At 37.9% G+C, this 27,511-nt stretch overlaps 1 protein-coding gene across 4 annotated transcripts; it reads right to left on the bottom strand.

Annotated features, from left to right (window-relative positions):
• Window positions 1–7,049: 7,049 nt before the first annotated feature.
• Window positions 7,050–27,410, bottom strand: GORAB (golgin, RAB6 interacting). Of its 4 annotated transcripts, XM_072830555.1 has the most exons (6): window positions 27,234–27,372; window positions 26,853–26,945; window positions 21,056–21,413; window positions 18,810–18,911; window positions 15,841–15,981; window positions 7,050–8,828 (listed from the first exon to the last, which is right to left on the bottom strand). In XM_072830555.1, exons 2-6 carry the CDS (start codon window positions 26,896–26,898, stop codon window positions 8,372–8,374), a joined length of 1,104 nt encoding a protein of 367 aa, XP_072686656.1. In that variant the 5' UTR covers window positions 26,899–26,945; window positions 27,234–27,372; the 3' UTR covers window positions 7,050–8,371. The 4 variants fall into 4 exon arrangements, with proteins under 4 accessions (XP_072686656.1, XP_072686655.1, XP_072686657.1 ...); XM_072830554.1 differs by lacking the exon at window positions 26,853–26,945 and having other exon boundaries at window positions 27,234–27,410; XM_072830556.1 differs by lacking the exon at window positions 26,853–26,945 and having other exon boundaries at window positions 21,052–21,413; window positions 27,234–27,397.
• Between the last annotated feature and the right edge of the window lie 101 nt (window positions 27,411–27,511).

Below are 27,511 nucleotides of genomic sequence, written 5' to 3'. Positions count from 1 at the left end.
TTATGAGGGACTAGTCGTACCATATAGAGCTCAGAAGATGCCAACCTGGACAGATAAAAGTCAAGAACCAGGCCCTGAGGGGTGTCTGGATGGCACAGTTAGGTAAGCATCCAACCTTGGTTTCAGCTCAGGGTCCTGATCTCAGCATCGTGAGATGGAGCCCAAGGTCAGGCTCTGCGCGCAGCGGGGAGTCTGCTTGAGATTTTCTTCCTCTTCCTCTGCTCTTCCCGTCCGTTCATGAGTGTGTGTGCTCTCTCTCAAATAAATATATCTTTTTTTAAAAAGTTAAAAAAACAAAAAACAAACAAACAAACAAAACACCGGATCCTGAGACGTCAGGGCAATTAGATGAAAGTAGCTCAGCCTCCCTTTAGATAGCAATTTGAGCTTGAGCCACAATTCTCTGCACTTTGCACTAAATACTTCCCCAAATGGATGCTCTGATCAGATGGTATGGGCATCATTTAGATATGGTATACACCTCCTCCCTAGATGGGACAGTTTATGCTAATCACCTGAAGGGTGACTGGCCTCCTTTATGGCATGGCCAGCTTGTATTTTGTTGCCTCATACAAATACAGGAGCTCCTGATTGAATCTCCTGTGCCATATCAATGATCTATTGCTGTATAAAAAAATTAACCCCCAAATCATTCTTCTAAAACAATATTTTGTTTCTGATTCTGTGCATAGTAACAGCAAAAGAACTGCCCATCTGATTCTAGTCCAAATTGCTGACATACAATGGTGAGAAAATAAAATGGTTGTTTTAAGCTCCTATTCTTCCTCACTTAAAGTCTTGTTTTTTGAGGCATCATTTATATACAGTGAAATTTACCCTTTTGAGATGCATAGTTTTATGTAAGCCATACCTGACTTAGATGATATTTAGATGAGACTTTGGACTTCAGACTTCAGACTCTGGAGTGAGTTAAGATTTCTGGAGCTGTGGGATGGATTTCATTATAGCAGAATCCCACTTCTTGCTACCAAAATCTGTATTAGCTTGGGCTACCATGATAAAATGTCATAGGCTAGATGGCCTAAACTACAGAAATGTATTTCTTATAGTTCCAGAGGCTAGAAAATCAAGAGCAAGTTTCCACCTGATTTGGTTTCTGGTAAGAGTTCTCTTCTTGGCTCTTCTCTTCTTGGCCATCTTCTTACTGTGTCCTCATATGAAAGAGAGAGGAGAGAGAAATAAATAGAGAGAGAGAGAGAAAGAGAGAGAAGAGACAGAGAGAGCTCATATGAACTCTGTTGCCTCTTGTGGGGACACTAATTCTATGGGATCAGGGTCTCACCCTTATTACCTCATTTAACCTTACTTATAAGTAAGCCCTATCTCTAAATATAGTCACAATGGAGGTTGAGATTTCAACATATGTATTCTGGGGGAGGACACAATTCAGTCCACAGTAGAAGAACTGAGTCACATCTCCCTCACATATACAAAATCAATAGAGGTTTTCATAAAAAAAAAAAAATGTAAATGTGGTTTTGAAATTATCAAGTGAACTCCATTAAGAGTCAAAGAGGACCAACAAGGTTTAAGAGAATTAAATTAGCAAAATCACCACCAGTTTGAACTAAAAGAGACCAAGACTTTCCAAAATGAAAAGAGGCCTCTAGACCCTCCCTCTAGTTTCTATGGCCAGGAAGCAGGCTGATAAAACTTCTCTGTTGCAAACACGTGTCATTTTTTGTGGAAAAGCAAAGATATCTCTAAGTATAGAGCTGAGAATTGTGGAGAACACTGATCCAGGAAGCCATTCCCTGAGATGAAAACTCGGCCTTTCATTATTCCCTGCTCCCAGAAGAGGGTGACCTGATAATATACCCCAGGCTAGATTTCAGCATGCCTTCTCTCTGCTTCACACCCCTCCTTTTTAAAAGTGAATGTCCACTGAGCTAACCTGCCCTGTCTCACCACTGTGTATTGAGGTGTGGGGAGAACAGGTGACTTTTCATTTTGGCTCAGAGGTCTTTAGATCAAGAGGAGCCACACTGAAGGGGCCATACCTGAGGAGGCTCATTCACATCTGGGCTTGATCAGATGATGAGATCATGGACTGCATGGCTGAAACCATAATGGAATGAGAATTTGGGGGGATGGTGAGTCCATTTTGTATATGGGACAAATGTGAATTATTGGAGCAAGCAGGGGCACACCATGGTAAATGGTTTGCGAAGATGACCACAATTCCTCCCCTTCCTAGATGATCATTCCTTTGCATTGTGAGTCTCCTACTCCTCCCATCAAGATGTTCAGTCTACTCCCCCACCACTGGAATCTGGGCTGGTCTTGTGACTTCCTTTGATCAGCAGAGTGCAGCAGAAGTGATATGTGTGACTGTGCAACCTGGGTCCCAGGAAGCCTTGGAGCTCCAGTCTTGCCATCTTGAAACTCTGGAACCTCCGTGAATAGAAAGTCAAGCTAGCCTTCTTGCAGATAAGAGACAAACTGGAGGAAAAGGCCCAGATGACAGGTATCACCAACTGCCAGAATGTAAGTGGAGCTCTCTTAGACCACGTACCCCACCAAATTACTGCAGCCACATGAGAGATCCCAAAAATATCAGAGAACTGGCCAGCCTAGACCTAATTAATAACCCACAGAATCATGAACAAAACAGTGGTTGCTGTTTGAAGACAGTTATGGGATGGTTTACTATGCAACCATATATGTAACTGGAATGGCAGACTTGGTTTCACTTCTTTAACTGCATATTGCGCTAGCAATAGGAAGTTGGGGGAGGACAGCTTGGGGTAATTTTCTTCAAATGGAGTTTATAAACCCATGGGCAATACAGGCTCCAGGGACTCCTTTCTTAGTTCATGCAGTGGAGTATGATTGCAGGATCTCCTCAAGCCCTCTCTCCAGGCAGCTCACTACACCCCCATTCTCACATGTGCTCTCTGATGCTTGAAATTCCTGAGGCTAGGTTAAGATTTCCACTACACAAGCTAAAATACATTGCTTTAAATATATTTCATTATATTAAAAGGAGACACTTGAGGAAAGTAACCTATTTAGTCTCCTCAAGATGTAACTGTTGTCTTAGTCTGTTTGGGGTGCTGTAACAGAATAGTATACTTAAAAACAAGATGTTTATTTCTCACAGTTTGGAGGCTGGGAAGTGCAAGATCAAGGTGCTGGCAGATTTGCTATCTGGTGAGAACCTGTATCCCAGTTCATAGGATGCCTTCTTGCTATGTCCTCACACAGTGGAAAGAGCCAGGGAACATTCTGGGGTCTCTTTAATAAGTGCACAAATCCCATTCATGACGGCTCTACCGTCCTGACCTAATCACCGCCCCAAAGTCCCATCTTCTGATACTATCATGTGATGGTTAGGTTTCAGCATACGAATTTTGGAGGGATGCAAACGTTGTCTATAGCCCTGTCTTCAGCTCTTTTCTTAAAAGCAGATTTTGGGAGAGGGTGAGGGCACTGGTCACCTGGGCTAAGATAAATCACTATTTGACCAGAATTTGTCCAGGGTATAGCCCTAGCCTACGCCATGGGAGACATTAAGGAGCACAAAAATCTTGTTCTCTGAGGTTGGTTCAGAAGATTTTTAATGATCTTCTGAAGTGATGAATTAAGAATCACACACACACACACACACACACACACACACACACACATACACACACAAAGAATCACAGACACATGGACAGGAAACTGACAGACAACTGCCTCTATTGGCTTTTCAGGGCATCTGGCAGTCTGGAAAATTTTCACCCCACTGTAGTTAGTGGGTAGTCTCCCTTCTCATCCAGGTAAAAGGCCTGCCTCTACCATAGCATGGAGTTCCATTGGCTACTGGCTCTGGAGTTTTCTCTGTCTTCCACCAGCAGCATAGCGGTAAGGGCAAGGAAAGCTCAGCCCAGAAGACCAGAGAGGTTTCTGAACCTGTGTGACATTGGGGCCATGTCTACTGGTAGTTTCTGAGGGAAACACACATGAGGTAAATAAGACAAAATATTGAAAATGATTCAGTGTGGTTGCTTCAGCTATTTTTCAGTTCTAAGAGCCCGATATAAGCATCCACAATTATAATTCTACCAGACTGAAGTTCCATGTATATGGCTATGGACTTCCAAGGTTGTATCTTAATTGCCTAGTTTTTGCTTGGCTAAGAAAATGAGATGGACAATTCTGCAGAGTTTTAAAGTGAAAGCTCTAGTGTAAATCCAGAGCTCCGGGATGCTGGATACAACTAATGGTGACATGTACTATACGTATGGAAGTATTATTGCCCAACAACTGGAGTCATGAAATGATTCTTCCAACTCCAATTATTCATTTCCTTCTCTTTCTCCCACTAACAGTGTGATGCTATACATTGCAGGGTTATTATTTCACTCATCACATGAACCTTTGGCCTAGTGACTTATCCCTTGAGGCATGCTATAATCACTGAGAAATGTGTTCCCTGTCACGTCTTATTGCTTAATTATGGCTCTATTTTAGGCTCCTAGAGTCATTTGGCTTGGAAAGACCTCTCTTATATGTGATTTTGGAACACGCACCATGTTGAGTTATCCTTGAGTTCACACGAGTCTGTTCCATTTCCACCTTGTTCTGGCTTGGGTAAATAATTATTGCTCTCTGATTCAGCAATACCTTGAGTTATTGCAATGAGCTCTTATATTTATGCTATTGTCCACATAAGACACCTTCAACCCTCTGTCATGTACTTAATTTTTCTAATACTTGGGTTTTTAAAATAAAGTTTTCTAATAAATCCCAGTGGCCCCCTCTTTTAAATCATGCAAAAACCTCTTTTTCCCAATACTCTTATTGCGGTGGTAACTATGATTTTTTTTTTAAACTCAGATTCTGTACATGTTGTCTATCAGAGGCTTTTTGTTGTGTAAGTTGTATATGTGTTGCTCCTCACTGCTAAAGGCAAACTGAAAGATATGGCAGGCCCTAGATACATTCATAGATTGTAAACAAAACAAAAAACTGGACAGAATATTTAAAATTAGAAGTATTCTAAAATTTTGGTACTTCTGAAGGATGCATCTATGTTGTAGTCTAACCACTCAGTTTATCTCCTATCAAGAAGACATACTCTGTATCAGCCTTTGTTTTGAGTGTAAATCCTAGTCCTTCAAGTAGACTATAAGCTTAAGGACAAAAGGCGCAGATTACACACCTCTCACATGGCTCTGTCCATATATGTAGCTACATACAGTTGTTTGATCAATTGCATAAAGAAATAATGCTGCATTTTCAAGACAGCTGTTTGGGATTAGGAGCTTGCAAAAGTAGCTGACATTAAGGTAAAGGCAGATGGAGAATAGTGTCCTGCTTCATCCCTCCGGAGAGTAGTTCAAGTCAGGCCTGGGGTAGATCTATGTTGAGAGGGGGTTTAATTACCCTGGTCCAGAGTGGCCCCAGGTCTTGTCTGGCAGACTGAGTTATATCTATCAGGGCCTTTTAAAATGCTGACTTGGCTCCTTAGAAATACAAAACCCAAAACATCATTTATAAAGGTCACTGGGAATGGCCTGGGTCAGAATAACTTGAGTCCGTTTTGTGCCAATGTCTCGGAAAAGGAAGTTGCTGAATACTTAGATAAAGCTCCTTGAGAGTACTATGTTGCTAAATCCAAACAAAGAATGAGAGAGGTTTATAGCTGAGTTTTTACTCTATAATTCAAATGCCAATCTAGCAATAAAATATGCTCCAGAAATTCCAATCAGAGATTTCTATCATCTGACTTGGAAACCAGCTGTGCTCTCAGTGAGTATAAAGATTTACCACCTTGCAAGTGCTGTAATTCAGTAGAATTATGCAAAGGTGAAAAGCATGAAAACTCTCACTGTATTTTAAATGCAATGAGGCCTGTGCTTCAAAAAATTCTCTGAAACCTATAAAAATGGTTCCATTTAAAGAAAGTGTGGGGAATCATGGAATAAGAACTATCAAATGCAGGAATTCAAGTTTACCCTTCAGAGTATGATTTCATTTTTTTTAAGACAATGAGTTGAAAATGACTACCACTGGTTATCTTTTAAACAGAACAAGTGAGAGAACACAAAGTAGTTCACTCCTAAATTATACATCACATTATTAAGAGCCCTGATAACCTTATGCTCCAACTATTTGAGAAGTAGAAGCAAGAGGAGTTTAACACCAGGGAGGAACAGTTCTACAAAGTGCTCCAATAAACTGAGGGCAGTAATTTTGAACCAATAATTTCCTTCACAGAAAGTAACAATTATTTGTGGATTTGTGAATCCATATATCAAAAGTCTTTTGAAAGTGTTTTATGATTTTAAAAGATATCAGGGCTATCCTGGCAAAGCTAGTGCATATGGTCCTCATACCGATTAGCCCCCACTTCTTCATTTGCTCTTATTCCTCCCACACATGGAATACAGCTGCCTTGTACAAAACTGATGCAATAGAACTTTGTCACTTATATCATCACCTGAGCACTTGGATACCACCCTGGGAAAGCCAAGCAAAGCAAGTTTTTCAAAATAATGGTATCAGTGGACCTTTTATAGACATATTTGAGAACATTTCACAAGCACAAACACAATTCCTGAATGGGTTATAAAACAAAATTTCAAGTGGAGGGATGCAGTGAACTTTATGGCTTGAAATATATAAGAGATACACTAAGAGTTTTAGAACTGCGACGTGACTAGCACTTTAAGTTTAAGATAAGCCAGTTGGCCAACATGTTGTAAGTGAAATCTCTGGCTATCAAATTACTCTTCTGTAGAGTAAGAAGATAAAATCAGATGATCTCTGACGTCCCTACCAATTCACTTATTTCATGGTTCTCCTTTCTCCATATACCTTATAAATACTTCCACCGAGAATGAGATTGTAGCTCCTTGTATGTAGCCAATTTTAGGGAACCTCATTCACTGAAGAATCTCCCGTAAGAGAGGCTCATACAAAAGCAGAGGACTGCATTTACTACATGGAGATATGGGATGCATGACTGCTATGTAGCGTGTAGGAATACGTACTGAAGTGCTTGATACTTTTTTAAGAGTCAACAAACAACCACATCCTAGATGTATCAGACTCGTTTATTCCTTAGAAAAATAAGAGTGTATTGGACAATGATGCTTTCAGTTTTGATGAATATCATTCATAAATAAAAATACAACTATTTATATAAATGCCTGTTTAGATAAGTCAGTAATGGAAAGCTAGAATTTCAACTCAAATTACATAATACAAAAATACACAGCTTATCCACACTGCTAAAATATCCTCAAGCTCATTTAAAAAATAGGATGTCCCCAACTTTCTCAGCATTATTATAAATACAATATTACATTTGTCCTTACTCTTTTTATAATGGTTCTTTTTTCAAGACTTAAATGTATTATTTGTACTTTTCAGAATTTCTGATAAATCGATCACAATTTAATGTGAAAGTCACAGATGCTGTGACAAATCAAGAGTATTTATTTACACATTCACATATAACACAATGTGGTGGTCAAGTACTAGTAATAATAATTAAAAACTATTAAAATACTAAGAAAAATCACCAGTTTAACAATTTAAATGCTTTATGACAGGATAATTTATATCCAACAACACATATTTACAGATAGCTTTAGAAAGAAACATATCAATTTTTTCTGATATCAAAAGTATTGATAGATTTTTCTGTATTATCAACTTCATTGTAGAAGTGTTTTCATTGTCTAAATTTAATGTGCTGATTAAAAAAATGATATATTAACAGTAAGATTACATGTATTAGTGGTATATTTGTGTATATCAACTAACCGAAACTCAGGTTGTAAATTAAAGCCATTTAAAAGGCAAATTGAAGACAAAAATGTAACTGAAGCTGTCTTTTGTAAACTGCAACTTCCAAGTTGTGTTTTGCAGCTCTAGTAGTATCCAAAAGAATTCAACATGCTGTTTTTGTTATTTTTTTCCTTCTCTTTTTCACATTTAATTTTTGTGTTTCTTCGCTAACTACATAAAATAGGATTCTCATCATCAACAGCTCTCCTAGGAGAAATCACGTAAGTTTGACGAGGTGTTGAGTATTATTTTCCATGTTACTTTTCTATATTTACCTGGTCTAACACTCTTAGCCATGTAGTTTTTCTTCCATCTTTTTAGGTCATTTGTTTTCACCTGGTAATCAGGGTATACTAAGGAAAATGGCCCTAGATCAAGGTGAACTGTGCCTACATATAAAATTATCATAATTTGAGGGTTTAGAATGGCAAACATGTTATATCAAAACTAACCAGGGATTCAAAAATGAACACCATCTTAAAGACACACTTATCCGAGCTCACAACATAATCTACAACAGAAGTTTGCTGAATACCACACTAGCTGAAAGGAACAAACACACACTTCATGTGGTCAGAGCAGCTGAAATGGCCTTTACAGTAGTTTTGACTTCTTGACTTTGGTCTGGATTTAGAAGGGGATTGCTATTAGGATTTTCACACTGTTCATCTACCTTTAGGGAAGTGGTGTGTTCTTGAGGATTTTTGTTCTCTTTGGCAAATCCTGATGCGACACACTCTGCAGAAGGCTGAAATGGCCTCTCCAAATGAACAATTTGTTTCCCTGCTTCAGCTTCTTGTTCATGCAGTAATCTCTCCACTTCCACCTCAAGCTCCAAAGTCTCCTCATCAGCTTGTACATCCAGTTGGTGCATCAATTCCTCCAACTTCTTGGCCTTGCGGAGTTCATTCTGTTGTATAATTGTACAGAGGTGTTCAGTGAGTTGCTCTTTAATCTCAGTCTTGCGCTGCAGATCTAGCTTTGCTGTAACATACTCTGCTTCGGCCCTCTCAAAGCGCTTCCTGTAGAGACAGGCACAAAGATGGGTCCATTGGTTTGCCACTAAAGAAGATATTTAAAGGAGGGCCTAGAAACAATAATTAAACTCCAGAATTGGAGAAAAAAAAAGTACAATGAAGATATGGATGGTGATATTTTATGCACACCTGTCCTGCATATCAAACAAACAAGGCTGTTGATACTGAAACTTTCACAACATCCACGTTTAGACCTTCCTAATGTCAACAACATTCTTCTGCACTGATTTCCTCTTTCCGAAGCTGTGCTTGAATGAAAGCAGGCTGAGAGGTTAATTCAGTGTTCATGAGCTAGCTCTGGTTAGGGAGAGCTCTGATTTGCAGTGTTTGTCAATTTCTGTAGTATAAATATTACCACCACCAAGTTAATTTCAGGCTGTCAATGTGACATCACTGAATGCACAACTGGGAAGAGATATACAAACTCTGCTCTCATAAACCAGTGCAACCTAGCTCCAGCAGACAACTGGTCAAGATGTAGGAGTACAACAATAGGAGAAGGAAAAAAAAGAAAATCTGCATCTTTTGATTAACAGATTAGAAAAGGAAGAATTTTGGTGAAGATCCTTTTCCTTATCCTTATGGATGGCAGCTGCAAGGTAAATATAAATGATGCTAGGTGAGGCAAGAAGCAAGCAGCAAGTAGAACAGAAACACTTCAGGATAGGTTTAGGAAGGGTTTCTGAATCCTGGCACTATTGACAATTTGGACCATATCCTTCTCTGTTGTTGGGAGCCATCCTGTACATTGTAGGATGTGCAGCAGCATCACACTGGCTTTCTCCCACTCCCTCTAGTAGTATCCAATACTTTGTCAATAACCAAAAAGGCTTCCAGATATTACCAAAAGTCTCCTTAGGGGTAAAATGCCCCCAGTTGAGAATCTCTGGGTTAAGTAGTTCTCTCTCCATTCTGCAACAACAGATTACTGTGACTTTGGTTAGGGCATTTTATCTTCTAACATATATATAAATCTCAAAGACAGACAATGCCAATCTTAGAAGTAAGGTAATTCTACTGGGGAAGTCACCCTGTGATGTCTTTTTTTCCTTTTATATTAGGTTGACGCAGAAAGAAAAATTATCATATGCTGGTTCACTGTCTTTTGCCTTTTCCATGGAATTTGTTGTTTTTTTGTTTACTTGCTTTGTTTTTTGGCCAGGAAAAGAGACTGGCCCAAATTTAATCAACTGATTATTCACTTTAATAACCACTAACGGTTGTGAAAGCCATGCTGCCTTACCTGTTACGATTGGCTACATCAACTCAACATAGTAAGTAATTTCTCGTACTACAGTTACAGCAAAACATATCTCCCAATGCAAGATTCTCTGTCTTGAAAAGAAATATAGTGAAAAAATGAAAGGCTCTGATTTTAGAAAACCTATGGTTCAAAACCTGCCTTTCCCATTTACTGTGTATGTACCTGTTCTGGTCAAGACCTTTTTTGGATGTAAAGAACAGATACCCAGTCAAACTAGCTCAGGTGAAAAGTGGGTTTTATTGTAGGATACAAGAGGCAATCTCACAGGCAGGTCATCAGAATCAAAAGCTATTCTCTTTAATGCTTAGAAACCACAGTTTCTCTCATTTTGGCTTTCCAATCATACAGCCCAATATGGCCACCAGCTGTGGCTCTACATCAAATTCACTCCTTTCAATTTCTAAGTGTTCCAATTCTAGGGGGAGGTCTCAGGTTAGCTGGCTCATATCAATTTAGACAGAGCTCTTAGAGTGCAGCCATGTCACGAACCACTATTTAGTCAATGGATTAAATGTTCTGCAATTGGTAGCCTATCTTTGTTCTCATGAGGCGTACCCCAAGGTCAGCATTGTACATACAAAACACAGCTAGGTTCTTAAGGAGGAAAGTGGACAACATGCATGCAATGTCCGAAAATTCCAGTATATATATAGTGACCCTTGGTAGTATCTTCATCTAAGTTTTGGTTTATTTGGAAAATGGCAATAATTACTATTACTTCACAGGAGTGTTAAAGATTAAGCAGGACAAGTGTCTTGCCCAGTGGCTGGTAGGCACTTAAGAAACAGAACTCCTCCTTCAGAGCACCAGAATAAAAAAACACTGTTAGTGTATCATTAAACATGTACTGTATCTAACACTGAAATTATGCAAAGTTTAAGGACCTGGTGTTAATATTTGAAAACTCATATTTATATAATGTTCATTTACTGCATTTCATTTTTTAAATTGTCATCTAGTAACTATAAGAATGAGAAAACTAATGGTTTTTCAATTACCCTCTGTGTTAAAAGAATTGTTCAAAAAAAAAAAAAAGAATTGTTCAGAAGGAGCTTTGGTGGACATGTGAATCCCTTATTTCCATACTCTATAATATATCCTGTTTATGAATATTCTTGCATCAAGCTTAAGATTTCTGGCAACATTCTCTACAAGTATATGAATACCTTGCCCCTTCCCCCAACTCAGGCTTCCTTTCTGTGGTCTGGGGACTCCCTAGCCCAGCCAAAGTCAGTTAGTAAAGATTTACTGACTGTGTTCATGAATGCTGAATTGAAATTAAATTTGCAAATAGGTCCCTAGGTTTCCATTGATCTTTCACCCTGGATAAATCACTGCAGATTTTGCATTATGTTTATTTATTTAAAGTTCTTCTGGCCAGAAATATGCATATATATTTTTGCACAGAGTGATTTATGTTTGAAATATTGATTAATTTCACAAACTGCACTATGAGCCGGAGGGTCAGGTGGATAATACCAAATCAGAATATGATGACATATTTTGGAACAGAATAGTAAGAGCATTATATATAGCACAGTAAAATAAATTGAACTGGAAATATAATCACTGAATTGTTTTATTTTAAAGGGACATCAAGTGATTTAATGAATGTTATTTAAAGGATTCTAGAAACTGTCTCTTGGTTTTGGTATCCTGAAATTATTTGAGAACTCAATCATTAACCCTTAGCATGTCAGTAGGTTCCACTGATCCACTTTTCGTTTTCCAGTTCCTTTTCCAAGCAGTTCTATTTGTAAGGATCAACATGTCAAGGTTTTTATCATAAGAAAGGATAGAATAAAACTACATTCTGCAATTTCTATATGGGTCCATTGGATGCTTTTATAAATCTGAGATACATTGCAGGATTGTTGAGATAGGATATATTTTTCCTATATCTTGAACATTTTGCCTGGGAATTATTTCTTTATTACTCATCAATTATTCCCATTTATGCAGGGAAAAATTTAATAAGAAAACAAAGAATGATGGAATGATCTAAAGGATGATGCCATGGTGAAGTGGATGATGCCACGGTGAAGTAAATCCATCACTGTTTAGTTTCCTTACTGTGGTGTCCAAAGTATTACCTCATCTTTCAAAAAGATATAAAAAAAAAGACTAGAAACATCATTTCTGTAATTTGTTCTCAGCTTTCATTGAACACAGTTCAGAATTAATATTTTTCATTTCCTCCCCACAGTGGCAAAGTAGAGAGAGCTGACAGATGAAGGTATTTTGCAGCTATCAGGCAAATCAAAAGATGATTGTTGTGGTATGCTAAAAACATGACCATCCATAGATATTTACTTCCTAGTCCCCAGAATCTGTAAATATTATCTTATGTGGCAAAAGATATTAAGTTAAAGATTTATTTATTTATTTATTTATTTATTTATTTATTTATTTATTTATTTATTTATTTATTTATTTATTTATTTATTTATGAGAGACACAGAGAGAGAGAGGCAGAGACATAGGCAGAGGGAGAAGCAGGCTCCATGCAGGAAGCTGGATGTGGGACTCAATCCCAGGACTCTGGGATCACACCCTGAGCCAAAGGCAGACGCTCAACCGCTGAGCCACCCAGGTGTCCCTAAGTTAAAGATTTTGAAAGGAGTTTATTCTGAATTATTGAGTTGGACCCTAAATACAGTCACATGTATCCTTTTAAGAAAGAGGGAGAGGAAGTTTTGAGAGAGAAGAAGAGGAGGCAATGTGACTACAGAGGCACACAACTTGGTGCAGCCACAAGCCAAGGAGTGCCTACAGCCATAAACTGGAGGAGGCAAGGAATGGACTCTTTTCTAGAGTCTTTGAAGGAAGACTGATCACGCCAGCACCTTGATTTCAAACTCTGGCTTCCAGAAATGTAGAGAACACATTTCTGTTGTTTTAAATCACTCAGTTTGTAATGGCAGCCCTAGGAACCTATTACAAAGGCAGAAACAGACAGCCTAGGGTCTCAATGGTGAAACTGATCACATGTGTGAATCTCAAGAGCAGGAGACTTTGGAAAACACATCCTAGATGAATTTTCTCAAATTCAGAGTCAATGAATGAAAAACATATTTTTGAGGATAAAAAGGATATGTTATTCTCATAGAGTTAATAATTCCAACAGGAAGAACTCGATCACAGAGTATTTTACAAGTATTTGGACCGTCTTGTGTTGTGAAAGGAGGTAACTGCATTCTTTCAGCTTTTTTTATGTTGGGAGTCTAACATTACTTGACACAAGGAGGTCTGCTATGCTTACATTCTTATTAAAATTTTTAATAAAGTTGTTTCCCACAATCCCTATTATTTTTACTTCTGTAAATTATACATAAGACATTTATGTGTGTTTGTGTGCACATGTATGCATAAATGTTAATAAGAGTGTCTATTAAACATAGATGACAAACAACAATTATAGTTTTTCCTGGTACACAAATGGTCAAAGAAAAGTTCTACAAATGGCAACTCTGCTTCACAAGCTGATCTATGCAGCACACTGCAGCCTGGTAGTCACAGATGTGAACGGCAGCAGTAACTCTGTTTTTGGTTCACTCAAAGTGCTGGTCTCCTTCCTTCCTTCCTTCCTTCCTTCCTTCCTTCCTTCCTTCCTTCCTTCCTTCCTTCCTTCCTCCCTCCCTCCCTCCCTCCCTCCCTCCCTCCCTCCCTCCGTCCCTTCCTTCATGATAGTCACACACACACACACAGAGAGAGAGAGAGAGAGAGAGAGAGAGAGAGGCAGAGACACAGGCAGAGGGAGAAGCAGGCTCCATGCACCGGGAGCCCGACGTGGGATTCGATCCCGGGTCTCCAGGATCACGCCCTGGGCCAAAGGCAGGCGCCAAACTGCTGCGCCACCCAGGGATCCCAAAGTGCTGATCTTCTTAGTGGGGTCTACCCTAGCAGTGCTCTACAGAAACCAATTTTAAAGCAAATTCTGGCCTATTCATTATCCAAGAACTTTTTGTGCAGAGAGTACTGTACCAGGTACTAAAAAACCACAATATTATTTTCATTAAAAAAAAAAAAAAAATCAAGGAAATCTCCCAAAGAAACTGGCTGCCCTGGAGATTAGCTTACTAGTAGAAATCTAAACCACAATATTGTATCATCAATCTCTAATTTCTCAATAGCCACAGATGTAAATTTAGAAAATGATGTCTTAAAATGCATGAACAAGATACAATGCTGGTCCTAGTCACAATTGCCTACAGCTTTTCCCTAACTTCCTCAAGAGCTTAGATTTTTAAAAATAGCCTCACACATACAAAAGGATATTCACATACAACTATGTCAATATCAGTACCATGAGAAATTGCTATCTTTAGTTTGTTAAGAGACATAAAATTTTATGTAAAATTTTTTTACTATGTAAATATTACTAAAATTTCATTAAACACATTTATATATTATGGGATGTTTTCTTCTTTAACCAGTAATCCCACCTAAAGCCTAAAACCATGACATTTCTTATATAATGTTTGACATACAAATGCATCCTTCTCCAGCCTCCTTTAGGACAGAATTAAAACATGAGATGATTTTTCTGTTGATGTATCCATAATTATCTGAATTATTCATATAAAGGGCTACAAAGGCATAAGAATGTTCCTCTAGTAAACTTAGGCTACAGAGATAAAATATGCTAAAAATCTAGGATTAATTTAATCTTAATGAAATCTTGGTTACCTCCGTAATGATCTTAATAGAAATCTGGAACCTCCAGTTATCAGCTACTGATGGCATTAACTTAAGCGGTTAATTAATAAAGGCAACCCATTAAGTCTAACAGCATATGGTCAAACAATTAAAAAAAATCACAAGGGCACCACAAACCTCTTTCTTAATAAACAATGAATTAAAAACCACAATCAAGTATTTCCGCTTTATTAAATTGTTATATAAACATTCTGATGCTGTGGTTTACCCTGGACTAATGAGGCATTCTGATTGATTTCTAATGTTACAGAGATGCAAAACTGTCATTAACACGGCATTCCCTTGTGAAAAAAGACAAACCAGGATGATTAAAGCAACGCTGAAAGGACTGAAAACCCTGAAATTGGACCTAATTTTTTGCCCTTTTATCTGCTTGCAAAGTTCATGTAATTCTTTACATGTGTTAGTTCATGTTAGAAATACTCCATGATGGTTTTTTACTAAAAAAATGCCAATGGTCGAAACCAAGGAAACACATGATAGCAAACTATTATATACAGAACACAATCAAAAAGAAAAAAGAAAAAAAAAAAAAAGAGGAAAAACTTCAAGCTTTCAGGACAGAGTGGTATTTTCTTCAAAATACAGGCTTTTTAAAAAAATAAACCAGATATTCTTTCTTTGATGAAAAATGAAATGAGAACTAGGCTAATCTCTAAGGACCATCTTAGATAATCAAAATTTAATAGAGAATAGACATGGTGTTAGAATAACAGAATTTGGGGACAAGTCATTTAGACACTTACAGTCCCAAACATTACATAGCTGATAGTTTAGCAAGAAGGCAGGCTAAAATATAAATAAATAATGCAAGAAACACTCTAAAAGGAATATGAACAAGGGTGGGGAAAGTTAAGGAAGACTTTAAGAAGAGGAGACACCTGATTGAGTACAAAACAGGATTTAATGATATTGTTATGAGGCTTCAATGATGGTATACCCGAAAGCTTCTGGCCCAGCTAGCATTAAATATTAGTTAATTTTGATTCCTGGTTCAGAGTTCTCTCAACTCACCGAGCATATGAATACTCGAGGCTGGCCTGATCAATCCGGTTTCTAAGGATTCCAATGTCAGCTGACACCATGTCATCTAGAGCCTGTAACTCTTTTTGAATCCGCTTTAGTTTCAAGGCCTCTGCTTGAGTTCTTTTAGATCTAGAAAAATGAGTATAATAATAAAAACATTTTAAAATCACTTATCTGTACACAAGTAAAAAAAAGCAACCTACTATATATATGTAATATGATTTTAATGTATAATTTTTAGAAATTAGAAAAAAAACAGCACAAATTGAAATAAAACCAATGCTGGTAATATTTCGTATATCTCTAAAATTGCATTTGTGCTATTGTCCCTTACTATTCCAATACACAAAAGAAAAATATAAAAAAAAACAACTAATAGTTCACTTATAGGTCTATATTCATTTCAAGAGGATGAGAATAAGCACTGAAACAACAGATCTTTATTCTCTTTACATGGAATATCCAACAAACCTTTCCAAATTTCTAGCTTTAAATTCTTGCTAAGCCCATTTTCATTTGTCTAATACTTAGTAGACAAAAGAACTGATGCCTACATTAATTACCATTTCTTTCTGTTTGTTTGTCCTTAAAACACCATTTTTTTTATATGTCTATTTGGTTTTAACCTTCTTAGGACTCATTTCCCCAAACTTTTACTATTTTGGTTCTTGTTTTTAGGCAGTACTACAGGTCCTCAAAATTCTTTCTGAGGCTCAAAACCCCAGAATACTGTTTACTTTTTCCTGTGCTTAAAGCACATCCAACCTCAGTCGGCACATGTATCTCCAAATACATGACACACTGAAGAAACAGAATAAACAAATTCAAAAGCCAAACTTTAATCTGATTTTACTTATTTCAAAATTTCATACCCATTCTCACAGGAGACTAAAACTCCCCCAGAAAATCATTATATTGCAACTTACATCCTCCTGATTTCTACTCTATTATGCATTTTCCCTTGTTTTCTGCCTAAAGATAACAGTATGATTCCTTTACTTCAAGTACTTCACTGGCACATTTATTAATAATCTAATCAGGTTTATTTCCTTACATTTCTGCCTGTATCAATACTTTCTGTCTTCAATAAAAAACACATAAAGAACAAGTGCTGAGGGATGCCTGGGTGGCTCAGCGGTTGAGTGCCTGCCTTTGGCTCAGGGCGTGATCCCGGAGTCCCAGGATCGAGTCCCACATTGGGCTCCCTGCATTGAGCCTGCCTCTGTCTCTGTCTCTCTGTCTTTCATGAATAAATAAATAAAATCTTAAAAAAAAAAAAAGTGCTGATCCTATAATCTTTTTGTAAAATCCCCTACGAACAGCCTCCCCAAACACTCCCAAATTGAAGACTACTGAAGTGATTTCCAAAATTATATTTCACTTTCAATAATCATGGTTTTTTTTTTCTTGAAACATTAAGTTCAGTAAGTTGCATATTTCCTATGTTTCATAAAACATCAAAGGGGAGCAGCTGGAGAAAAAAAAAATTGCCATTTGTGAATACGTATATCCTTGACAGATGAAATTCTGAATTACTCATACCTACCTGTCTGTCTCTCTAGCCCTGTCCCTTGCCCTCCCCTGACACATACACAAGCTTCAATAACCAATAGTTTTTCCAGGCTTTTCTGGAGATCTGAAAAGAAAATGCCAAGAATGCTTGCTTGCATTTCATTCTCCTTATTCTCAATCAGTGCTTCAGCGACTGAGCTTGGTTTCCTAAGGCCATAGCACATGGTAAACTACAAACTAAAGAGGCAGAAAGAGTGGGTGAGGGTTGGCAAGTGGCTCAAATATCAATGCTACTGTTGGAAGCCAGCACAATGTAGTAAAGGAAAAGCAACTGCTAACAAACTGACATTGGAAGGTGACAGAAAAATTGAAGCGCACATAGTATGGCAGAGTGCTCACGATGGTGACCTTGAGTCACTGATAAAAGGTTACATCATGTATCAGCGGGGGCAGGTAAATCATTCAGGAAAAATGTCCACAGAAAATACAATCAAGATTTCTGGGAGTGAGGGATCCCTGGGTGGCGCAGCGGTTTGGCGCCTGCCTTTGGCCCAGGGCACGATCCTGGAGACCCGGGATCAAATCCCACGTCGGGCTCCCAGTGCATGGAGCCTGCTTCTCCCTCTGCCTATGTCTCTGCCTCTCTCTCTCTCTCTCTGTATGACTATCATAAATAAATAAAAATTAAAAAAAAAAAAAAAGATTTCTGGGAGTGGAAGTCACTTATGTAGAATAAACAATCTTACTCTTCTAACCTGTCACACAGTCAAGCCCTCCCTTGTCAAAATTAAAACCTGTGTTTGTTGCTAGTGCCCTTATACTGGTCATTGCTTCCTTATTAGAATGTGTAGATGAGGGGATCCCTGGGTGGCTCAGCAATTTAGTGCCTGCTTTCGGCCCAGGGCATGATCCTGGAGTCCCAGGATCCAGTCCCACATCGGGCCCCCTGCGTGGAGCCTGCTTCTCCCTCTGCCTGAGTCTCTGCCTCTCTCTCATTCTGTGTCTCTCATGAATAAATAAATAAAATCTTAAAAAAAAAAATAGAATGTGTAGATGATTAAAACTGAAAACACTGATGCTGATTCTGAAGTTTTAATTGCACCTGTATTCACAAATTCGGTACAATCTATGCTTACAAAGTCCTCCTTAATAAATCAACACTGGAATTTTAGTATCATTTGTAAAACATAATTTGTTTAGTTAGCCTTAGAAATAATGCCGTAGAGGGGTGCCTGGCTGGCTGAGTCAGTAGAGTAGGTGACTCTTGATCTTAGGGTTGAGTTCAAGCCCTACACTGGGCATGGAACCTACTTTACAAAAAAAATTTTAAAAAGGAATGTTGTAGAGAAAATGTCAATTTATCAAAAAACAAGGGCAAACACATATAAAACATGACAGAACTGATTGCAGGTTACAAACAACCACTCTTAATTCGGGTGCCTCACCTTTCTGCAATAGCTTTAGCCAAAAGAGCTTTCTTACGTTTATTTTTCTCTTCCATTAGCCGTTGCTCTTGTTGGAGGACTTCCCAACGAGATTTTTCTTGCCTAGGGCAAAAAAAAAAGGAAAAATGAGTTTCTGAAGCCCTATCCTACACCTTACCAGTCTCAGTTCCCTATGTATAAAATGTAATCAACCAGATTATGTATATTTTCCTTCAAAAACCCTCTTAAAAGGAACCCATCTGCAGCTCATTATTTTGTTCTAATAGGAACAAAGATTATGATTTAAAATAAAGAAGGCTTACATAAACTGGCCCTTTGAAATCCATTATATGGGTATAATCTAGGAAGCCACAAACTGGAAGCCAGAGTACTATGGCATTTCTTAGGAGTACAAAGAAAGTTGTATAAGTTAATTATGTATTATATGCAAAATGGAGATCAAAATAAATTGGTATGTAGCTAATGTCACATTCTATCTTTTAGAGTTTTCTATAATGAAAGTCTCTATCACCTTACACCCTTAGGACAACAAACAATGCTTATTTTATTTTTTCAATTCTCTCAGTTCTCAAACATTATGAAACAGAGTGGAACACTATGAACTAAGATTTGAATGCTGGGCTACTGAGAAACTTCAAAGATCTGAAAACAGTCTTCCGTCTGTCCAATTCTGGAAGAGGTATATTGAAAATTTTCCATAAAATCAACAACTTGATGTCAACTCAACATAATGACAAAGCTATTTATTCCTATTATTGTCAATTCTTATGGCCATTGTCTCAAAATCCTCTAGTCCCAGACTCAGTAACCACTTCTAAATTTATCGTTTTCTTTTCATTCCTACAGCCTCCACTCTGGTGCTAGCACTGGTTCACTTTCATTTTAACTATTGCAGGCATCTTCTCACCAGATGCCAGAGTTCCAGCTCAGTGAGCACCCTCTTCCAAATGCGCCACAACACTGACACCTGCATTTTCTCTAAATGTTGTTTTGATCAGGGCATCTCTCCCTCAGAGGCCTTGGTGATAACCAACTACACTGAACTCAATAGATAGGAACCCTCAACTTCCATATCCTTCTTCGCTTCCCTCATTCTCCACTATTCTCTGGCCTCGCTTTTGGATCTTCCAGAGAAGTGAGATGCCATCTCTGAGCACTCTTCAGGATAGAGCTTTCCCTTTCCCTTTCTTATAGACTCAGAATTCCTCTTTGTCAACAATAGTTCCTGAGATTGCATGTCTTCTATGAAAATTCTCCCGAGTACCTAAAAAAATTTATTTTCCTAACAACATTCAATCTAAATTGTCCAGCTTAATTTAAATCCACCCTCCCCAACTTGTGTCAGGCTGGTGCTGGCAAACTACACTTAAAAACATTTAAGTATATGCACTCATTCAATGCTGATCTCATAATTCATATGGCTTTATTTCTCTTGTAAAAATGATTTCTTGGTTGTGAACTCAGAGCACAGAATCTGGATCAGAGAAATCATACGATACTTCGAAAGACTCAGAAAATGGAAAACAGAAACAAATGGCATCCTGATCAATCAGGAGGAAACAAATAAGAATGGATATTAAAACCAAGCTATAGAATTCACAAGTGATAGAATGGCAATTTCCAAAAGAATGTTTCTAAACTAAATTCTGGAGGTAGTTTCTGACATAAGCACATTAAATAAAGAATAAAAAGAAATCTAATGATGCAGGTGAATTGTTTTATTACTCCTCTCAATTTCAACTTTCCTTTGAGCATCCCTTCATATTGTATCTCTTCACAAGTACTTTTTTCTGGGCCAATGTATATGGAGTCTGAAAAGTGAAGACTGGTTTGATTTGGGGATGAGGTGAGGACTGTGCATAAGAACTGTTTCTAGTGAGGGTAAAGGGCAGAGACTTTGGATCCGGAAAGACTTGTAAGTGAACCCCAACTCTTCTACTTATTGGCTATGTATTTGATTTGGGAATAAAGTATCTTTTCTGAGTCCAAGATTTCATCTATAAAGTGAAAATCATGAACAGGTACTGGAAACTGCTGTGAAAACTAAGTGACATAACCCGTATAACATGCCAACACCAACTGGCTTACCATACATTTATGGGGTAGCTATTCTTTCAAAGACTATTCACTACACTTCTAGGTTAGAATTTAAAAGAGAAAAGGTTAAAACTCTATTTCTTCAAAACGTAGTGAAGGAAAAAAAAAAGTAAAATGGAAAAAAATCTCATTGATATAGACTTACTAACAATTCCACTTTCTTTTTTTCCATTTTGCAATCTGGCTCTGGGGGTAGAACCTCGGTGTTTTTGTGACTATCATGGGAATTCTCGAATCCTAGTTCCCTTGGTTGACTTTCAATACCCTGTGGTTTTCCATTACCAACAGGAGAGGTGAGTGTCAGAGGACTAGGAGGAACAGGGGGAGAAGAATGTGGTTTTGGACTATTAAAACTTGGTTTTGGTGTGGAAAGCAACTGCTCTGGAGGTACTGAGGTTGATCCCTCTTGAAGTCCAAGTTTTTGGCTCTGCTCTTGAAGGGCTTTTTCTCGCTGAAGTTGTTGTCGACTTTTCTTCACAGGAAGACGTCGCTGTGGTTCAAATGGGTCTATGTGAAAAAGAGAATGGAGCAGCAAATAATTAGGATTTCTCTAAGAAAATAAAGTATTAACATTATTAAAACTTTGACAGTAATTCTACAGGGTTTCTCCCCATTTTCTATCCAAAAAAGCCCAGGGAAAAATAGCCATCTTCTTGTAGCATTTTGACAGTTCTCCAATCATACTGTTAATATTTAACAAAAACTGTCCCAACTCAAATTTACCTTAAAAGAAGTCCATTTGTCTGTTGAGTTAGGCCTCAGAATAAAAAGGTTTCCTTTTCAACTTGAATTGAGAATTGCCTAAAGAATCAACTAATTTGACCAAACAAGGTACACAAGTGAATTCTTGATAGGTCTTAAATTTGATTTATGATTCTATCTGCTCTCCTGAAATAAAATGGTGGTTACATTTACAAATGGGCTGCACTTTGTTTCTTAAATAATAGCAGATCTTACGCTAATTTGATACATAGATAGATGTTATACATAAAGTATAATTGAATAAAGTCTCTTGTTTCTAAGAATGCTAGTTAACCCTCAATTGCTAGCTTTCATCTTCCAGAGCTGTGCAAGGTTGTGTTCCCCAAAGTCAATTAGCCATTAATCAATATATGCAAGCTAATTTTAATAGCAGCCTGAGCAAACCATAGAGGGAGGTAAAACAACTGGGAGAATTTTTTTAAAAAGCACTACTAAATAAATATTACCCCCATTATACTTTTTGGGTTATCCATGCCAGTGTTAACTTTGTAAGGCAGAGTACTGGAGAATTTGACTCACATTTACACTATGTTTAATAAGATCTGTAAATGGTATTGTTTATAAAATGCCTGGGAAATGAAATTGTGGTAAGTCCTTGTAAACAAATTCAAAAAGGACTTTTAAAATTCTGCACGTTGACTTCTGAAGCAACACAAGCCTAGTATCTATTTCTCCAGAATGAGAATTAAAAGCTCTGGAGTCATAGTTCTGGTATTGCTTTTGTCCAGCTCAGTAACCGTAGGCAAGTCAATTAATTATTCCATATCTCAGTTTCTTCATCTGTCAAACTGGCTGAACATTTTACCTACTCTATTTAACTCATGGAGTTGGTGCAAGGATTAAATGAGATAGATAAAGAAAATGTTTTTAAAAGATAAATGTACCTCTGAAAGTAAAATGTTATTATTGTTGACTTTTGTCAGAAACACAAAGTAGCCCCCTCTAAAAGTAAAATATTATTGTTGACTTTTGTCAGAAACACAAAGTAGCCCCCTTTATCTTAGGATAGGAACTCATTCTTGCCTTCTGATCTTTATCCACACCATGAGAAAATACCATTGAGCCTGTTTTACTTTCCAGTTACACTCAATCAGCTGAATTAATAGTCCCTATGAAATCCAGTACTGCAGCTTCCATTCTATTTTGCATTTTCACAGAACCTGCATATGAAATTTAAAATGCTACAATAAAGTAAAAAATAATAAACCAAACAATAAACAAATCAGGCCAATTAAAAATAGAACATATGATATAAAAACTCCTAGAACTATAAGCCATTAGAGTGAGGCTGCAGAATGCAAGATTAATATATAAAAGTCAACTATTTTCCTATGTCTCAACAATGAAGAAGCAGAGTCTGAAATTAACCTTTTGCATTAGCACTAAAAAAAAAATGTATTTAGGAATAAATCTAAGAAAGAAAGTACAAGATCTATGAAGAAAACTACAAACTCTGATAGTGAAACCAAATAACTAAATAAATAGAGAGATATTCAATGTTCATGAATAGAAGATTCAATACTGTCAAGATGTCAATTCGTCCCAACTTGATCTATGGATTCACTGCAATCCCAATCAAAAGCCCAGCCAAGATATTTTTTGCATACCGACACAATGATTCTCAAGTTTATATGGAAAGGCAAGCCTCAGAACAGCTAACATAATATTAAAGAACAAAACTGGAGGACTGGCATTACTCGACTTCAAGATTCATTATAAAGCTACAATAATCAAGACAGTGGGTATTAGTGAAAGAATAGACAAACAGACCAATGGAACAGAACAGAGAACACAGGAATATACAAAATGACCAATGAAATAGAACAAAGAACCCAGAAACAGGGTTCATTCATGTACGCAGCACTGGTATATGACTGAGATAGCATGAGCTTATCACAGCAAAAGGTGGAATCATTCAGTAAATGGACTGGCTATGTAGAAAAGATAAAATCAGATACATAACTCACACCATATAAAAACAAAACATTCTCTAAATGGATTATGGACTCAATGTCAAATCAACACTTTAAAAAATTCTTATTAGAAACACATTTCTTTATGCAATGTTTTGAATCTGCTGTAGCTTATAATAAAAATGACTGTTAAAAACTCTTAATTGAATATGAGGATTAATATCTTATGGTAGGGTACTACCACCTCATGGTAGGGTACTAAATTCTTAAGACACAGAAATGTTGATGAATTTGATCATATTAAAATTAACTACTTTGTTATTTAAGATAAAAGTTATAAGACAAGGTACAAGCTGGGAGAAGATATTCAGAGGAGAAGATATTTGTAACATATCCAGCAAAGAACTAGGATCAAGAATAAAGAATTCACAAATTTTTTTCTTTAGACATTGGTGGCATTGTAGCAGCACTGTTTTTTTTTTATTTCTACTTTTTTTTTAATTTTCTATTTTATTTTTATTTTTTAAAGATTCTATTTATTTATTCATGAGAGACATAGAGAGAGAGGAGGCAGAGACATAGGCAGAGAGGGAGAAGCAGGCTCCATGCAGGGAGCCGATGTGGGACCCAATCCCAGGACTCCAGGATCACACGCCCTGGGCCCAAGGCAGATGCTCAACCGCTGAGCCACCCAGGCGTCCCTATTTCTAATTTTTAATTAAGAAATAAGTCATACATCAAATAGACATATATGTTATGACACAAATCTAACCTGTACGGATAATTTAAAAATAGTAACATTTTAACATGTAAAACATCACTACAATAGACATAATTGCTATTTAACGATAGACATGTTATCCTCTCTTTTGGAACACACAAGATAATTGTATTTATTGCTCTCCAAATCATATTACTCCCATTTAATTGCCAATACTCAATTCTCAACCTTTTTCTCCTCCTGCCATGGTGAACTCCTCCTAAATGATAGCACCAAAACAGTGTAAAGTAATTATGTGGAAAAGAATGACCTGTCATTCTATGTTAGACATGAAGCTAAAAAGAAAAATATATCTTTATTATTTTAAAAAGTCGATATATTACAGCTGTTTGTTACTATTGTGTAACTTGTCTTAACTTGACTTCATCATTACCAATACTTTTGAAATTCCCTATGTATTTGCCCCTTCCTGATAATATTCCCTTGCCTCTCTAGTATCCTGCATGTCCTATATCCTTTGATGTCCTATATTCCCAAAAGAACATACCTGCTTTGCATGATTTTGATCTTCTACAAATTAGGTATCAAGTTGTATATATTTTTCTCAATTGCTCTTTTCATGCATCATATTTATGAAATTTACACGTTAATACATGTGGGTATATTTCATATATTCCCATAGCTGTAGAGCAGCCCACTGGATGATTATATCACAATTTATTAATCTACTTTTTTTTTTAAAAGATTTTATTATTTATGAGAGACACAGAGAGAAGGTCAGAGACATAGGTGGAGGGAGAAGCAGGCTCCCTGTGGAGAGCCTGATGTGGGACTTGATCCCAGGACCCCAGGATCATAACCTGAGCCAAAGGCAGATGCTCAACCACTGAGCCACCCAGGTGCCCCATATTTATCTTTTTTTTTTTAATGAACATTTGGTTTGTTCTCAGCTCTTTAATATTAAAATACGAATGCTAAGAACACTCTTTCTTAATGTGCATATGGGTTTCTCTAGAGTACTGTCATGCTTATTTTTGCTGGCAACCAACTCCATCTTCATGGATTACTTAATTATATTTTTAGGTTGGAGAATAGCTGGAAGGAGCCTTAAAACTTAAAAATCCAGATCTTCTAGTTTTATACATGAGAAATTCCAATGCAAAAAGATTTAGAGGCAGAGCTAGGAAATCTACATGCCAATCACTGTGTTTGGCTATGAGCATACAAAGATGCTAAGTATGGAGGTCACAGACTAGTGGTTGGGGTCTATGCTCTAACATCCCACTATGAAATGACAGGCCTTGAAGCTAACATCCTTCCAGGCCCTCTCTGTCCCAAATTGCAGAGATATTTAGAAATGTACTTCTACATAATGAACCTATAGTTTTAATTTAGTCTATATTAATCCTTCTTTCTCTTGGCAAACTCACCTCTGCTAACACGCAATCTCTGTGAACTCTTCCCAAGCTCCACCCCAACCCCAGCACAGTCAGGTTCCTGCTAGCTCTATAACAAGCTCTTATAAACAAACTATTATCCATTATATTATAGTCTATCTCCTCACCAGACTATCAGCTCTTTGAAGGCAAGGATAATACCTTGTTCATCTTAGTGTGTAATACAGAAGCTGATACTTCTCTGAGTCAGACCAGAAGCAAGAACATTTGTTCTCTGTACATTTGAATATGTGAACGAATGTTCAAAACAAAGAGCAAAAGAATTTGAGAACATCAAACTAGAGGGAGTCAATTAGTTACACGCTGTAGTTAGTATAACTTTGACGATGCAATTTATTTATTTATTACTTTTAAATTTATTATTATTTGTCTTTGATGATACAATTTCTAAAGACCTCTGGACCAGTCAAAAATTTGTCCATCCATACTCCAATCTACACTGGCCCTATGTTACTACTTTAGCTCCTTTCCCACTGGTCAGCCTTAGATTATTTTTACACCTATGCTAATAATAATGCTAATATTTCTACACCTGTGCTTATTTTTACAGACTTACCTGAGCAACACCCAATTTGATCACAAACTCTAATCAAAAGCATGCCAGGGCCCATTTTAATTTTCTCCTAAAGTAAAATATATAAGTTACGGTCCTCAGGGCGATGTAAAGTAATGTGCACTACCAGGATCACCCATACAGAAAATTTCATAAAGTTCCAAGCACAAGCAACGCATAGTTTATGCCACCAAGAGTTTCTCGCTAAGTAGCAGCAAAATTAACTCCTTCATTAAAAGGAAAACAAAACAGTACAAGTTCCAGCGAAGGAAGCACAACATCTTCGCTTTACAACAAAGCCAACGTGTATGATTTCGCACGTACCCTCCCAAAGACTCTTGGTTTTTCTCACTCTCGAGAGTTAGAAAGAATCACAGAAGTCATCTGGCAACCAGAAGTGAATGCAAGGCTCCAGATGTATTAGGAAAAGCATTGTTATCCTTTCGTGTTTATTCAGATCCCTGTGCTCCCTTCTCCCCGACCACTGTCAACTTTTATCAATTCACCACAACTCTCACACGCCCCTCCTCCTCCTTTTACCCGACCCCAATCCTCCAGCCACTGATTTATGCAGCAATTTTCCCATTGGCGACGGCTAGGCCGTAGGCTCACTTCCTCTCCCAAGTCCCATTCCTTTCACAGGAAAAAAAAAAAAAAAAATTAACTCCAAATCCCCGGAACGGATTCCTGAACTTCCTTGTCTAAAAGACGACCCCGGTCCCCTGGTCCAGCCCCTCCCGCATCGGCTCCCCAATCCAACTACCTCCGGAGCCCCTCAATCCCCTCCTCCCATTACAGCTCCTTCCCCAAACATGGACACATTACCGTCCTCCCCGCCCCCTTCCCCCTCAAAAGCTGCAGCCCCGCCCCTTTCCCCTCAACAGACCCAAAGATTAAACCACCACCGGCACGTCCCGTTACCTTTAGTCTGCCTTAGCCGCCTCAGCTCCTCCTCAGAGAAGCCTGCCCAACCCCGCGCCATCGGCCTCGGCTGCCAGCACCCCCAGAGCGCCCAAACCTCAGAGCCCCGACTGCCAACACGACTACCCGGGCACATCCGGGTTCTTCCCCGGCCGCGGCCGAACAGCCAATCAGCGCGTCGAGCTCTGGCTGCAAGGACCCCTCTCGCTCGAAGCAGGGTCCGGCCCCCTTCGGGTTGTCTCCAGCAGTGCCGGACGAATTGCGTGAATTAATCTCGG

The sequence above is a fragment of the Canis lupus genome, chromosome 6, assembly GCF_048164855.1.
Source record: "Canis lupus baileyi chromosome 6, mCanLup2.hap1, whole genome shotgun sequence".
Lineage (NCBI taxonomy): Eukaryota > Metazoa > Chordata > Mammalia > Carnivora > Canidae > Canis > Canis lupus.
Note: the sequence above shows the minus strand (reverse complement) of the source record. Positions and strands in the feature narration are given on the sequence as shown.